Raw genomic sequence first — 16,290 nt, 5'->3', positions numbered from 1 at the left:
CGCGTGACAATCGCATGCGATATATCGCCCAGCCCTAGATGACACAAAATAGAAGGTCCATTTATAAATTCTGTGGAAATTACAGAATTTAAGAATCTTTATTATATTATTTTTTTAATATTATCTTTATTTCAGACAAATTTTAGAAAATTCTGAATTTTAGATTAAACTAATTCATGCCTTGAATGTGCACTACATAGAAAACAAAAGTCTTTAAGTTTTAAATTTTTAACTTATATAAACAGTAGACCAGTTGTACCTTTGAGCCTTCACTAGTAGTGAAGGCTTTTTAAATATACTCATAAATCTTTACAGCTCATCTCCTCATTTGAATCACTGTGCCATCATGACCTTTGCATTCCAATGATTAACAACCAAGAATATTTGGCATTATGTCCATTATAAGAGAACCATACACAGAGCACCTCAAGGTGTGTCTGCACAGCAAAAACCTACCCTAGAGGGAGTAAATACTCTTGTAATAGATCAGAGGTTTTAATAACAAAGACAGCATAATAGTGACCAAACAGCTAAAGAAAAGACTGAAGAATTAAAAACAGATTACTGCACAAAGGCAGGATTTAAGTTACCCATTACATAATACTGCAGAGTATTGAAAAAGCATGTTCTGACTAGTAATCAACTTTAAATGCATAAACTGCCTCAGGTCAGCTGCTACTCTACTAAACTTGAACAATAATAAAATAAAATAAAAGATCAGAAAAAGCATTAGTATTTGGTACCCATTTGATTATTTGTGCAAACCCAATAACAACGGTCAAAAATTGTTCTTTCTAGGTTGTACAACCATAAACTAATATTCCCAAAATATTGCATGGAAGTTTTTTTGTTTGTTTGTTTTTTGAGGCAACTTATTTTGTTGATCCTGGGACTATGGAACAACATTCCTTAATTCTAACCATATGTTATCTCTAAAATCACAGGGAAAGAACGGGTGAATAACACTGATGTAGAAGCAACTAACCCTGATTATAAGCTTAAACTTTACTTAAACTGTAAACTTGACCCTCAAATCTGACTGGTTGATTGAAATGTTGTTCCAGGATCAACAAAGATGTTGATTCAGAACATGTTGCACTTGGTAAAATCACATTTGCTATCTGATCTGCTATCAGACCTTATCTTCACTTTCTCATAGCATCACTTTACCATGTAGTTACCAGACTAGAGTACCCTTTTTCTTGTTCAGTACTCAGCATATGTGACAGTTTAAGGTCAAAACTACAGATTATGCTTCTGACGGACCTTTGTAAATGTAACACCTTCCATAAGAGTAATACCTTATTACATAACACAGTGCTCAAATGCACTGGATCAGCTGAGCATGAGAACCAGATTAAAGCCTGAATATCAGAAAGATGTAATTACATAAGTCTTTCCTGAAACTATCATGTCCCTTTACTAAACAGAACATCAATAGAGTTATCACTAGAGTAGTGCATATACTGCAACAGCTTGTTGAAAGGGCCATGCATCATTTCACACATCGATTGCTTCTTCAAATACACAGCAAACATTACGGGGTCGAGACGTTCTGACAACGGAGACAAAATACCTGTTCCTTTGTGAAATAGAAAACCGCAGTTTCTGTCGTTGGGTCGCTAGCTTCGTGGTCATGTTTTCATTTTATCTTCTGTTTTCAGCGCCTTCGATTTGTTCGGATCCACTTCCGACATCGTGACGTAACTCAGACGTCACTCAACGCAAGACAACCAATCCCCTTCAGTCTATATGTAATATTAAAATAAAAGGAGAAAATAACAATTAAATTGTAAAAATAATAATAATATATATTATATTCTAAAATAATAATAATAATAATAATAATAATAATAATAATAATAATAATATATTATAAAACTAATAATATATATATATATATTTTTATTATTATTATTTTATTATTATTTTTACATAATATATATATATATATACACTGAATAATCAGACTAATCCATTACCATTATTATTATTTATTTATTTATTTTTTTTGATAAAGATGTTTAAACCACAAGCCTAATGGAAGGGTTTTAGGGAAATAAAAAACACCTGGAGATACTTAAATAGGCTAACAATTCTTCATTGCAGATATGTTGTAAATTTTCCATAATATGGACTGCAAAAACAAATGGATAATCCAGATCTGATTCTCAGATGTAAGGAAGGCTTCACATCAAGAGTAAGGATGCACGTTTTCATTTCAGCCATTTGCCAAGGAAACATTCCTCATTTTCATTTAGTTTAACTTGATGCAATAAAATAACTAAAATTAAATTTAAAAAATAATTTAAAAACTATAGGATATACATTTTGAAAAAATGACAAACAGAAATTGACAATACAAAATGTAAAAATAAAAACTAAATTCAAAATATTAATAAAAACAATAATAGCATCTCAGTGATACTAAAATTAAACTGGGCCGAAAGATTTTGTAGTTTATCAACAATCAATAATAGATATTTAATAATTGTGCATGCTCACGTTTCATATTTACAATTACCACTGTCAACTCTAACTCTCAAATAAAGTTAATCTTTAAAAAACACTAATAATTTAATAACACTGTCAAATGTAATCTCCAAATGAACCTCTAAAATGTATGTAGTATTTACTGTAAAACGTTTGGTTTTAGTTTCTAATGTTTTTTTTTTATTATTTATTTAGAAAAAAAAATAGTTTAAATAATAATAACATAATATTGTAAAATAATAAAAAAAATATATTTTTTTGAATTTTAATATTGCCATTTATCTGTTATTGGCCATTATATGAAAATGATTATAATTTTTTATATATTTGAACACTGCAAGTTAAGAGGACATGCATACAGTGCAGTTGACAGCATATTTATGCCTATGATTGACAAAGCCAGAAACTCCAGTAATGACATCCGGGAATTACCTGTTGGCATTTAAACAAGAGCCAAGAGCAAATGTCAAAAGTAGGTCTCAATCTAATAAGCAAACAATGTTTAATGTACTGTTGAGAATTTCCCTAGAAGATGGTGAGACAGATTCACAAACTTGTTTTTGTGAAAAAGCTCTGAACCATGAAACCTCACATTGATTGCATGACTTGATAGTCAAAGGCTAGACTGAAAATTGTCTTTATTCAACAATTTGAACTGTTGTTGTACGCAGTTTACATTGAAGAGCTTCCGTGTTCTATGTCAGAACTTTGATTCATTATTCATTTTGGATGGAAACGTAGCTATGTGACATTTACAAGCAATTTCTGTGTGATTTTTTTTTTTTTTTTTTTCAGTGCACATTCTCAATACATACTAAAACGCATGTGGAATTTCCTCACTTTTTCTTAGCGAAGTACAGCTGCTTCAAATTTCAGCTCTAAAAGAAATGTTATTTGAGTTATTAGGATTACACAGAACCGGTCTGTTGGGGAATTGTGAGGAATAAAGGCACGTTTGGCAGATGTTTGGATGTGATCCAGCAACTTAATCGCTTGACACCTTTTGTGTTTGTGATCAGAATGAGCCAGCCCCCTTGTACACTTCTCTTATTTAAACCAGAAAGACTGTCACTTTACTTATGCTTTTTACCCTTGTTGTGGAGTTGAACTGATCTCAAGAGTAATATTGTACACAGTCAGGTTGTCTGTCATGTATTTACAGGTCTTTTACAGGCCTTTAATAGGCATTCTTATTTTAGCCGGTTCTGGGTCAGCCTGTGAATACTCGCCTGGCATATGCGGGGCCTGGGCAGATGGGGATATACGGATTGGGGTGCTCAATTCCTGTCATTCCAAAGTACAGACGTTACAGGTGCGGGAACGTCCAGAAAAATACAACTGCACAGAGTAAGTATCTGTTGTTGTTTTTCTGTACTGTACAGTATGTAGAGTAATCTATGCTTGTGGTGTGTTACCTTGCAACCTAGAGGACTCTGAGTGTTGATTTTCCAGCATCTAAATGCACATTTCATTTGTTGAATTTAATAGCTAAATATGTTATAGATTAATAGATTATTTTTGAATAGTGTTATGTTAACAATGCTGTAGAGTACACCAAATGCTACTTGATTTACATAAATTTAAACTTGTGTACAGAAAAATAGTAGGAATTTACTATTAAATACTAAGATTTCTTAGATTAGAAAAAAAAAAATGCTTTTCTAACTAGGATTTCCCTTATTTCCTTGTAGATTAAATCTCCTTTCACTTGTAAGGACTCTAGCTGTTGTGCATACTATTGAAACGATCAATAACTCCAGCTACCTTCCGGGTGTGCGACTGGGCTACTACATCTGTGACACCTGCTCTGATGCCTCTAAAGCCATTCAGAGCACCGAGCAGCTGCTGGCCGTGAATGGCACACTGTCTGTCCAATGTGAGGTGCTTGAAAGGCCTAATGTAAAAACAATCATTGGAGCACGTTTCTCGGAAGACTCCCTAGCAGTGGCTCGTCTTCTGAGTCTATACATGGTCCCACAGGTGAGTAACATTATCATGTACATCTGTGAGCACCTCATGATTTGATTCGATTTTGATTCAGGGAGTCAAATACAACTCTCAATGAATATTCCTGAACTTTCTCTCTCTCTCTCTTATTTTCTCTTTCAGATAAGCACAACATCATCTGCACAAACGCTTAGTGATAGGGTACGATATCCAGCATTCCTACGTACCATTCCCAGTGATGTTCACCAAACCAAAGCTCTGGCTAATTTCATGAAACACTTTCACTGGGACTGGGTTGGGGTGGTCTATGGGGATGATGATTATGGGAAAAATGCCTTGCAGAGCTTCTTGGCAGATGCAGAAAATGTAGATATCTGCCATGCTTTTAAAGAAGTATTGCCTCATTACCTAGCTCACGATGAAATCGACAACAGGATCCAAGAGGTGGCGGAAACAATCCGCTCATCTGAAGCTAAAGTTGTGTTACTTATCCTAAAGGAAGAGCTGGTCTCTAAACTCTTCAAGGAGATGATTCGGCAGAACATCTCACGTACTTGGATTGCAAGTGATGCTTGGTCAATGTCACGAAATATATCGCAAATGGATGGAATCAATCAATTAGGTGACATTTTTGGGTTCACATTCATCACTGGCCCTAATCCTGGTTTTAAGGAGTTTCTAGATCAGCTGACTCTTGCTCCGGGCTCTGTAAACCTCTTCCTTGAGGAGTATAAGCAGTTAGGGAAAGACACAGGTTTTCTGACAGAAGCTGTCGACATCAGCATAACCTATGGTGAAAGGTTAGCTGTATGGTCCATTGCTCATGCTTTGAAACGTCTTCTGAACTGCAGTGAAACTGATTGTCCTGGAGAAAGGGACTTTCCACCATGGAAGGTAAGTTGTTTACATCCCATTTTGGAGATGCCTTTATGCTAACATGCGTAAAAAGGAACAGGTCTTGATATAATTTCCATGAAACTCATTTATTTTTATTTATTTATTTTTTAAAAGCTTCTCAAGGAACTGAAAAAGGTCAATTTTACTATGGACAATCAGACATTCTATTTCAATGCATCCGGAAATTTCATGAACGGCTATGATTTAATTAACTGGCAACCACAAGAATCAACTGGCCAGAGACGCTTTGTTGTTGTTGGAAATTACAATCTGACAGAAAAAGAAGTTCACATTAAGGCACCCATATCATGGAGTAATCCAAGCAATACGGTGAGAATAATTGTGATTATAAAAACTCATTAGTACAGTATATGGAACCATACATAACATCATGAAAAAGCTTAAACTAACACAAATTTCTATGCTGAACCAAACTGCATAGCCATGTTGTTCTCCGACCAAAATGTTTCAACCTGCATGGTCTTTCTGGTTAACTAAAGCATCCCATGCTAGGCACTATTATCATAAACAGTATCAAAAGGGTATTATTACATATTTCAAGTAAGGACTACATATTAACCTTGCTTCCATGAATCTTGTTTTAGATTCCTATTTCAATGTGCTCTGATATTTGCCCTCCTGGTACAGCAAAGAAACTTCTCAAAACATCATGCTGCCATAATTGCAGAAAATGTTTGGAGGGTACTTACTCTAATGAAACAAGTAAGTATTAAATTGTAAATGGTGTTGTTTTTATGGATAATTTCTCATTTAAATTTTCATTCAAAATTACAATTTGAGCCAGTAGATACACAACTGTGCAGAAGAGGATTAGGGCCAAGCAATAATAAAAAAATATAGTCATCTCGAGATTAAAGTTGTTAAATTTCAAGAAAAAACACGTTAAATTTTGAGAAAAGTCGAGATAAAATGTTGAGAATAAACTCAATAAATTTCGAGAAAAAAAGTTGAGATAAAATGTTGAGAATAAACATTAAATTATGAGAATAAAGTCATTAAATTATGAGAAAAATTCGTAATTTAACGAATTTGTTTTTGAAATTTAACAACTGTTTTCTCGAGTTTATTCTCAACATTTTATCTCAACTTTTTTCTCAAAATTTAACGAGTTGTTTTCTCGTAACTTAATAAGTTTATTCTCAACATTTTATCTCGACTTTTTTCTCGAAATTTAACGAGTTGTTTTCTCGTAACTTAATAAGTTTATTCTCAACATTTTATCTCGACTTTTTTCTCAAAATTTAACGAGTTTTTTCTCATAATTTAACGAGTTTACTCTCAACATTTTATTTCGACTTTTTTCTCGTAATTTAACAACTTTTTTCTTATAATTTAATGGCTTTATTCTCAACATTTTATCTCGACTTTTTTCTGGAAATTTAACAACATTTTTTTCATAATTTAATGAATTTGTTCTTGTAATTTAATGACTTTATTCTCAATATTTTATCTCCACTTTTTTCTCAAAATTTTCTATAATATTTGTTGTGAAAAACTACATTACCCATCAAGCTGTATAGAAAATTTGAGATGATGTCACTGAAAAATTAAGCATGCACTCTATAGAAAGCCTAGAATTCAATAGCTTACATTTAAAATGTTTTCAAACCCCGATTAGCCTAATTTAAAAAAGGGAAAATTCATATGCTGAGACACTTGAAATTGTCTTGATGGAAATGTACCATAAATCTGAATTACTGAAGTAGGTGTGCAACTTTATCTTTCTTTCAGACTTACCAAATTGCCTCCCTTGTGAAAATGGTACCTGGTCTTTGAAAGGATGGACTTCGTGTAAGCCAAAGGAAGAGGACTATTGGAAATGGGATGGGCCCCATGCAATAGTTCTGCTTACATTTACTGCATTAGGTTATCTGTTGTTGTTCTTCTCCCTGATTATTTTCTTGGTCTTTTTTGGAGAACCTGTCATGAAACAGGCAGGGGGAATGATGTGTTTTGTAATCATGGCAGGGTTAGCACTCAGCTATACTAGTGTCATACTGTTTATTGGCAAACCCAATGTTCACATTTGCAGGGGTCGACAGATCTTGTATGCCTTAGGGTTCTCGCTCACAGTCTCATGTATTTTGGTTAAAGCTCTACGCACCTTTGCAACCTTTCTTCTACCGTATCGCCGGGAGCGTATAAAAAGGTTTTACAACCCCCCTGTCATTATAACATGTGGTACTCTCCTTCAAGTCCTCATCTGTATCTTCTGGATGATATTTGATTCTCCAGTTGTGGAGACCTTTCAGACTGACCAAAGCATGTTGATTACTGTACAGTGCAATGAAGGTTCTGGCATTGGATTTGCCATCATGCTTTGCTATATAGCATTGCTGGCTTTTATCTGCTTTTCGCTGGCCTTTAAAGGGAGAAAAGTACCACAGCGTTTCAATGAGACTGGACATATCATCCTAAGCATGCTAGTCTACCTTTTTGTGTGGGTCTGTTTCACCCCTGTGTACATTGCTAAGATCAATGAGCGCTATTCAATTCAAGCAGCTGCTATCTTAGTGTCATGTTATGGAATTATTTTCTGTCACTTTGCACCCAAGTGGTACATGGCTCTCTGCAAGAAGAAAGAAGAGATTAGTCGAGAGGCATATATAGCAAAAGCCAATAATCACGTGATCGACTCAATTGATTTGATTCCAGAGATAACAGCAGAACCTAATTTTATAATGGGATCACAAAATACAATTAACTCAGTTGATACTGGTTTGGGTTCAATTCAGTTCACAAGAAAAGAGTTACATCAAGAGAACAAGATAGACAAAATGGAATTTCTTTACCAGACAATAAGGAAAAGACCTAGGAGGAAATCCATTTGATAAGTGATGTTAAAAGGGTCATATCATTTAGAATCTAATCTGCCTTGATCTTTTGAAATAAAAGTGCTTGATATTCTTTGAAAACTAAATACAGGGGTGCCCAATCCCGTGGGGGGTGCCTGACCAGAAGTAACAGGACCCTCTAGCAGCAGGATCGGACACTTCTGACATACTACAACGTTCAGAATGCAAAACATCCTCCCCAGTTCAAAATAAGCATTGAATCCCAGCTGCAAAATGTTCTGAATTAAAAAAAAAAAAAAAATTATGACCTTTTAAAAATATTTGTTTCTTTGAGACATATTAATGATAAAAGAAATATTAAATATTTTCTTTTCTGTGATGTAAAATAGTCTCTTATGACTAACTGAAAAGTACAAAGTATTGTATGTATCTTTTATTGTATGACATATACTCTTTAGTAGATCACTGCTGACATTATTATTTTATAAATTATTTATTAGTAAATGGGCAAGTCAATAAAAAAAAGTTAACAAAATTATTTGGTGTAATTGGTGCCACTTAGATAAACTCCCTTATCTTATACATTATATACATGCATACATATCTTATATCTCATATTTCAGATGTAATATAAAAAGACTGCACAAATATGTTAATGCAAGCAGGGTGCTGTGACCCTGTGTGTGTTGTGTTTTGTAATTCCTTGCATGTGTTGTGATGTGCAATTGTGAATTGTGTTCTATGAATGCAGAATAACATTTATCAAAATAAATAATAGAATAGTATATGCAACTTGTAATATGTGGAATGTCAATATGTTTTTTTGTTTTTAGAAAATAGTGAAAAAATGTATGTAAACATTTTGCAATATTACTGTATAATACAATGCCCCTCTAAAGTCCTATTAAAATGTTAAAAAAAAAAAAAAATACAATTATCTGGTGCATAATGGATTCTTTATCCAATAGCTGGTGTTGATCTCTTTTGCTTAAAGGGATAGTTCACCCAAAAATGAAAATTTGTCATTATTTGCTCACCCTCATGTTGTTCCAAACCAAAACACAAAAGAAATTATTTTAAAGAATGTTATAACCAGACAGTTTACGGTAGCCATTGACTTCCATAGTATTTTTGTCCTACTATGGTAGTTGATAGTTGGGTGAACTATCCCTTTAAGCAAGACTCTTTGCTGGCATTCCCCTCTCTAGCATTGACGTCAGAACACCAATCAGCAGCTAGGGCTGAATACAGGTTTTTGTGCCACTGTGCTATTACAACAGTATAATAAATGTTATTATTGTCACTGGATTTATTAAAATGTTTGAGGTCTTGTTTAAAACAATGTGTCACAATAAAATATTTGTTGGGAATACATTTTTCTGTGAAAAAGGTTAAAACAAGATGCATAAAATCAAATGGAATATTTTTAATTTACAATAGTTCACTGAACAGAATTTTATTTTACACCAACTTTTCTATGGGAGATTAGGTTTGAGCTATAAAAAGCTACCTGAAAACAACTCTGATTACCTTAATAAGCTTAAGGTCTTGAGAGCGTGTGTTTTATTTGCTGTAAGTTGACATATGTGCATGCCTAGGACTACTCTCAAATCCTTACTAATCTCTTTAGCTGTTCGTCCTCCAAAAGGTACAGAGGGACTCTACGGTGTTAGAGAAAATGCTTGGCAATATTTCCTTCAAAAGAAATACAAACACTTTTGATCAATTGTGGAATATATTTTTTTTTTTTCATAATTTAACTGAATAAGAAGAGACTCCATTGGGACTTCATTAGATTTTTCTGAAAGTTCCTTCTACCGTGATTTCCTAGGATACATAGAGACAGTCAACTGTGTGTCTGGTAATTAGAGTCATATGAAAATGACAAGCGCAGCTGGTGGCTCTCAAACATCCTGGCGTCAGATGGAGTGGTCTGCCTCCTTGTATTTGTTGGACTGTATTTTTGCAAAATCTAGGTGAACTGCAATTGCTTTGAAATGGGCTGCTCTCCATCACGGGGGAACAGTCTCCATGGAGTACAGGGTACATTCAGAAGAGGGAGAACTCTACTTCCAGGGACTCACGAGAGCCCAGGAGAATCACAGTCTGATGATGGGAGCAGTGGAGGATCTTGTAGAGGGGACAAAGATAGAAACAAATCAACGGTTCAAAGCAACACAAGTTCCACATCATTAGGGAAGAAATTATCTTTGGCCGAGCCTGCAACTGACGGGGCTGCTTCTGCCAAACTTGGTACACAAGAGATTAGCATCAATATATTATCTCAAGGGAAGGAAAGACAAGAAGAAAAACGAGAAGCTTATGACAAAAAGGGTGCAAAGAAGTCAAAGAAAGTTTCTAAAGCTGTAAAACTAAACAAGAAGAAAGAAAAGGAAAGAAAAAGTGAAGAAAAGGTAGACTTTCCAGAGGCACTTGTGAAGGCTCATCAAGCAGCGTATGCATATCTTAACCCTAGCATCACTAAATATGAAGATCTGTTAGGGTTACTAGATCATGCAGCCCAAACCCAAATTTCCTTGCAACCCATGGTGGCATTCATGATATTACGCTATGAGGAAATAAACAAAGGGCTGCAGGAAATCGTGGAAGAGGGGGAGATGATGTTCAAAGGAAATGGAGAACATCTGGCTTGGCCTTGCGAAAAAAAGAATTCCTCCTCATCCAACTCAGCAAAAAAATTGACTTCCACCTGTAGTGAGCCCCCACCAGACCTGCTACAACAGCTCCTTCAGTATACCGTACAGAAGATGCGTCAAGTGGGTCAGTCAGTGTGTGGAATTGGGGATACCGCTCTTGAGGAGGCAGTGGATTACTTTTCCTCCATTACTGAAATTCTGGATGAGAAACTCAGGACAAAACGGGTTTCAGAGTCTAGATTAATGCAGTTGCTTTCACGGATTGAGGCTGCATCACAGAAAAAACCTGGCCCAGAAGACTCTGCGCTTTTTAGTGAGGACAGTGGACTTGGGGCAGAAAGTGAATCCCTGGCAGGTTCAGACAGACAGCGCCAACGCAGAGAAAGTTGTGAGTCAACTGGAACCATTCGTGCTACATCGAGTAGCCCTTGTGGTTTTACACCAGTACACCAAGGCTCATACAGAGGCAGACTTCTCAAAACAATGAGCAAAAGCAGCTCTCTTAACTCTATAGACTCAACTTGCACTCTTACAGCAAAAGAACAGAGGGATACAGAATCACTACTTGGTTCTGTATCCTTGGATGAAGGTGAAGGGGACGATGTGGAGAATGGTAGTGAAGAAGAAATTTGCAAGGACAAAAGAAGGAAACAATCAGATTCTTCTATTCCAGAGTTTAGTCAACCACGTCGTTTGCCAACAAGGCGAATAGAGAATCCACAAAACATTGAAATGACATTAAAGCTGAAAGATGCCATTAGTGGCCGGATTCGTTTTTTGCCATCCCAAGGCTCTGGAATAAAGGAAAAACCGACAGATAGCCCAAAGAGCAGCAGTCACCAGTGGACTGAGGATGGTGACAAAAGTTCTAAAAGACCCCAAACAGCTTCCTCTAAAACCTCCAAGAAAAAGACCACAGTTACAAAACGGTCGAGATCAGCAGACTCTCTGCGCAATAAAGCAGAAGATCCTACACTGACTGAACTTGAGAGAACTCAAAAGGAACTCAACCAAAGGCTGGAGAAGATGACCAAGGTTAAGTGTGAAGGCAATGCAAAGCAAGGTTCATCTAAGAAAATCCAGCAACCGCAAACCATTTCATCAGTTGCCTTTGAGAGGCAGCGTTCTTTAAACAGGAACATTTTTTCTCCAAGTAACCAAAGAAAGTCATGCAATGCAAAAGTAGAGCAAGGAAGTGAAAAGGAAGAGATGGAAGAAAAAAAGAAAAAGGACAAAGAAAAGAAAAAGGAAAAAGACACAAAAGCTCCACCTGTTATAGGGCCGGTTAAGGTAATACCTGTGCCAAGCCCTCCACCATCACCTCGCCAATCTTCAGGATTGAATAAGGAAAGGAATTCTGTTAAAAAACTGATTGACACCTTTAGTCAGGGGTTGGAGGAAAGTAAACAGATCCCAGACAGTGCAAAAATGCTTGGTGTAAGAAAGTGTGGTGTTCCCATCATTCCAGGTTTAAGTGCCACTGGCACATTAGCATTCAACGAAAATAGTATACTCAGTGGTCGAGGGGAGTCACGATGTTCTGAAAGGACAGAAGATATTGACATTGACAATCTACCACCCCCTCCACTTGAGGTACTCATGGACAATTCCTTTGAAAATGTACAGGCAAAGGACACAAGAGAAAATGTAACAAGCAGGGGACGATCCACCCTACCAAAAAGGACTGCAATGTCTCATAGGTTACGAGCCTCACTGCACTCTGTTACAGTGCTACCCAGTAGGGGGAATTTGTGTAAGGGCTCTGTTAGTATGTCGCCAGTTCGTTCCACACATCAAGAAACCAGAGGAGTTCTGAAGGGTGGTCACTATGATTCCAGCCATGAAACAGACACGGAAAGCGAGGAGGCTGCCTCCCTCTACAAACAAGCAAGAAAGATAATCCACTTGAGGCATTCTTCTGACTCACTGACAGAAAAACTTACAGCTGAGCAGGGCCACAGGCAGATTTCCTCCTGCCAAGGTGATGTAGAGATTTCACAAAATGAGAACAGTACCAATGAAACACAAGTGCCAAACAGTGCCTGCAGGAGCCAAAACCCTTCCACTCCACCTCTATCCAGATTCCGCATGTTACCATCCACACCTTTGTTACATCGAAGGCTCCCTAGTCCTCCAGTATTGAAAAGTCAACCCTCTTCTTCAACTTCATCGAGTCCTCCTGTAGTTCGCAAACTCCCCACCCCACCTTCCGCTGGCCAACGAACACTTCCAAGCACCCCTGCAACGCGACAAGACCACACCCCCATCACGATGACAGGGGTAACCTATCCCTTTAAGGCACCATCACCTCCTGCTTCCCCAAAAGTGCAGCGACGGTCCAGAGAAAACAGTACTGAGGACATTTCGAGAGTATTTAGTAATGCCCGATCAGTGTTTTGCCCGGTTTCATCATCATTATTTGAGGCTCAACCTGTTCCTACACCTAAGCCCCCTCAGGCATGGGCCTCCACTGGTAGCAGTGTTCTGCCTCGTCCATGGGGTGAGCGTGGTCGGCTGCCAGTGTCTGCACGAGGGCCTCAGCCATTCATCCGGCGCAGCCAGTCAGACAGGAGGCCCAGTCTAACCCTGCCACCCAGGATTCCAGTCATCTCTGTAGCAGAGACCTGTGGGAGTGAACCAGCAATTAGCACCCATGGGTGAGTCTAACTCTCACTTTTGATATCAAATGAAAGGCTGAAGTATAACTACTTACTATCTAGTATGATATGCATTGAATAGATTAAATTTGGATTGAAATTTAGAATTTCATATGGCACAGAACTGACTTAACACCTCAGTCAACTTAAAATTGTCTTCAGATACTTCAACATTTCTACCTGCTTGCTTATCCATGTCATCAAGAATGTTCTGAAGAAGATACGGGTGAAAAAACAGTTATGATAACTATGCAGTAAAGCCCTCTGAGCAGTACTATTGAGTTCACTGAAGTGAAAAACTTAAGCTTTTAATTTCTGATCAATGAACTCGGCTGTGACGCTCAAAAGCGATACAGTATCTGTTTCTTGATTTTTTGATAAGGGAATCTGAAGCAAGTACCATTCATGCTTGAAATAGCATCCTTTGTTCCAGATTTCATTTTTAAAGAGAATATGAAAATGTTAGAGGACATGCACTGTCTCCGTCATAATAAAGAGTGCATTTTTTGAAATTTAATTATTGGTTCATTGTGTAAATGCCACTCTCAGCTCTCGAGTGAATAACAAGGGACAAATCTATTTGTGGTTGGTTTTCATTTAAGTTTGTATTTGTACGTTGTAGTGCCAGATACACAGTATTAAAAATACTTGCATTAAATATTAAAACTTTACCATTTTCAAAATATGAAATTATATAGTATATCCAGCAATATTAACAACTACAACCCCTAGCAATTTTCCAACACGTTCTCCAACCAATACGCCTATATAGGTCATTTCTCACCCTGAAATACGACCCATAGTAGCGTTTGCTAAAGTTGCGCCCCTATCGACAACAGGACACTTTCATTTAAATGCATTGTTCCCTTTTATCTGAGTCGGATTTCGGGTTTTGCGTAGCTCAATTGGCAGAGCATTGCAATACACAACAATATACAATCATGTGATCATGTGATCGTGGGTTGGATCCCAGGGAACGCATGTGCTCATAAAGTGTATATACACTATCAGTTACTAAGGGTGGGTGTAGTCGTTAATAAAAAAAAAAAAAAGAGTTTTGCTAAATGGAAATAGGACAAATGGTGTAAAATGTCCACATATTGCATTTAAATGCACACTCATTTTGATTGATAAAAACAGTCATACATCATTTCATGACCACAGACGTAACTCGACACTGTCATTATTTTTTACGCCAGCTAGAGGGTGCATGACTTTAAACCATAAATATAGGTCGTAATAAGGTGAAAAATGACCAATAAGGTCGCTTTTTTTTTTTTTTTTTTTGGAGGACAGTCTGACATTTTCATATAATATATGTATACTTTGTCAATTCTGAGAATAACTTTCAACAACAACAACAACAACATCTAACAAATGTATGTCTTGGAAACTGCATACTAAGGTGAAGCAAGATAACTCTCAGGTCAGGATGAGAAGCTTTCATGCATGTGGAAAAACAAAAAAACACAGTAATATGAAAGGCAGTGTCAAGAGGTTAATCAAATTGGGTAAGTAAATAAATAAATAAATAAATAAATAGGGGAAACATTAAATGTATATATCATCAAGATGCGATTTAGATACACTTTCCTCTCTCACGTACAATGTAATATAAATCCTAATCCCTGACAACTAAGCTCTTAATGACTTGCTGCTGACCAGTGCTAACCAGCTCTGGCCCACTTCCCTAATCCTTCAATTACTAATGCCCTTATTCTGGTTTATTATGACAGATTGGAAGATGGTCCAGTCGGAGGAGACAAGCCATGGAGGGAGCAAACAGAAATCAGAGGGGCAATTCGGTCTGTCTCACATCCAGACTTGTGCATTGTGGGCCAGGGTTTACAGAGGGAATGGGGGAAATGAAGAAGGAGCAAGTGGGATTATGGATTAGCAAACCTTGGATGGGATTAAATCCTTTTTTTTTCCTGTTGGGAAATGAAAATAGCTATTTCCGAGAAGGCCTTCTAATTATCACGTCCAATCACGGTTATTTTCATCTTTTAAGCTTCAGCATATACAGTATTTGGTCTAGTTGCCTCAATTCAATTGGTCTGAAATTTGTTTTGAAAATGTATTGTATTGTGAATATTTTTGGCTGGCTTTTTATATTTGTATTTCTAAATATATAAAAAAATATATATAAAAAAATAAATGTATAACAGATATTTTATTTTACTTTTTCTTAAAAACAAACAAACAAGCATGTTAATTGTACATTATACCAAGGAATTTAGGTTATCAGGTAGGTTATTGTGTATGTTATCATTATCATCCAAAGGCATTCTTCTTTTACAGCTTTTTATCTGACAAATCACATCCACATCTCTGTTGGAGTTAAGAGGGCAGTGATGAGACTTTAAAAAGCCTCGCAAATTTACCAAGACCCCTAATCAACTCTCATTTTACATTGAGAAATCATATAATTTATTATTATTATTATTACTTCAAAACCATTTTAACTGGGTTTGGGTTATTTGGGCTCATTGTTATATTGAAAAACAATAATTAAAATAACAAAGAATCATGTTCTATGAAAGCAACTGGAAAAAAAAAAAAAACATGGAACACTGAAAAATATCTGATTAAACTGTAAACCAGACAGTTTCTGGTTAAACCTCTTCCAGATAAGTGTTCTATTTATTTTCATCCTACAGAAGTATAATTCATTTGACCAATGTATGTTCCACAATTTTTATGAATTAAGCATAATTGACAAAAAAGGAAGAAATAAATTAACAAGGCATCAACTTACCCCACTGGTTGGAACTGTTTAGCCGCATCCGCATGTTACTGTCATAGAACTGTTACTGTTATGTG

The 16,290-nt window shown here is 36.3% G+C and overlaps 3 protein-coding genes across 3 annotated transcripts in view; 2 read left to right on the top strand and 1 right to left on the bottom strand.

The window, feature by feature from the left end:
- zgc:103755 (uncharacterized protein LOC449988 homolog) overlaps positions 1 to 1,701 on the bottom strand; it is a 51,634-nt gene extending 49,933 nt beyond the window's left edge. The window contains exon 1 of the mRNA XM_067367219.1: positions 1,577 to 1,701. The gene's annotated coding sequence lies outside the window, so the exon portion shown is untranslated. The remainder of the gene's footprint in view (positions 1 to 1,576) is intronic.
- Positions 1,702 to 3,643: 1,942 nt separating this feature from the next.
- LOC137006280 (G-protein coupled receptor family C group 6 member A-like) lies at positions 3,644 to 8,189 on the top strand. The gene is made up of 6 exons (XM_067366914.1): positions 3,644 to 3,840; positions 4,185 to 4,473; positions 4,603 to 5,334; positions 5,452 to 5,667; positions 5,943 to 6,060; positions 7,090 to 8,189. The coding sequence occupies exons 1-6, from the start codon at positions 3,644 to 3,646 to the stop codon at positions 8,187 to 8,189; spliced, it is 2,652 nt and encodes an 883-aa protein (XP_067223015.1).
- Positions 8,190 to 10,150: 1,961 nt separating this feature from the next.
- pcare1 (photoreceptor cilium actin regulator 1) lies at positions 10,151 to 15,336 on the top strand. Its single transcript, XM_067368545.1, has 2 exons — positions 10,151 to 13,467; positions 15,204 to 15,336. Exons 1-2 carry the CDS (start codon positions 10,151 to 10,153, stop codon positions 15,334 to 15,336), a joined length of 3,450 nt encoding a protein of 1,149 aa, XP_067224646.1.
- The last annotated feature ends 954 nt before the right edge of the window (positions 15,337 to 16,290 follow it).

The sequence above is a fragment of the Chanodichthys erythropterus genome, chromosome 18 (genome assembly GCF_024489055.1).
Source record: "Chanodichthys erythropterus isolate Z2021 chromosome 18, ASM2448905v1, whole genome shotgun sequence".
NCBI classification, from domain to species: domain Eukaryota; kingdom Metazoa; phylum Chordata; class Actinopteri; order Cypriniformes; family Xenocyprididae; genus Chanodichthys; species Chanodichthys erythropterus.
The sequence above is the reverse complement of the archived record's forward strand: the minus strand, read 5'-3'. Positions and strand labels throughout refer to the sequence as shown.

Excerpts from the sequence above, each read along its gene's own strand:
- LOC137006280 (XM_067366914.1), top strand. The coding sequence starts at position 3,644 with ATGTATTTACAGGTCTTTTACAGGCCTTTAATAGGCATTCTTATTTTA. Across the intron at positions 5,335-5,451 it reads GGGACTTTCCACCATGGAAG|CTTCTCAAGGAACTGAAAAA; the intron begins GTAAGTTGTTTA and ends ATTTTTTAAAAG. Across the intron at positions 6,061-7,089 it reads TACTTACTCTAATGAAACAA|ACTTACCAAATTGCCTCCCT; the intron begins GTAAGTATTAAA and ends TCTTTCTTTCAG.
- pcare1 (XM_067368545.1), top strand. The coding sequence starts at position 10,151 with ATGGGCTGCTCTCCATCACGGGGGAACAGTCTCCATGGAGTACAGGGT. Across the intron at positions 13,468-15,203 it reads CCAGCAATTAGCACCCATGG|ATTGGAAGATGGTCCAGTCG; the intron begins GTGAGTCTAACT and ends TTATTATGACAG.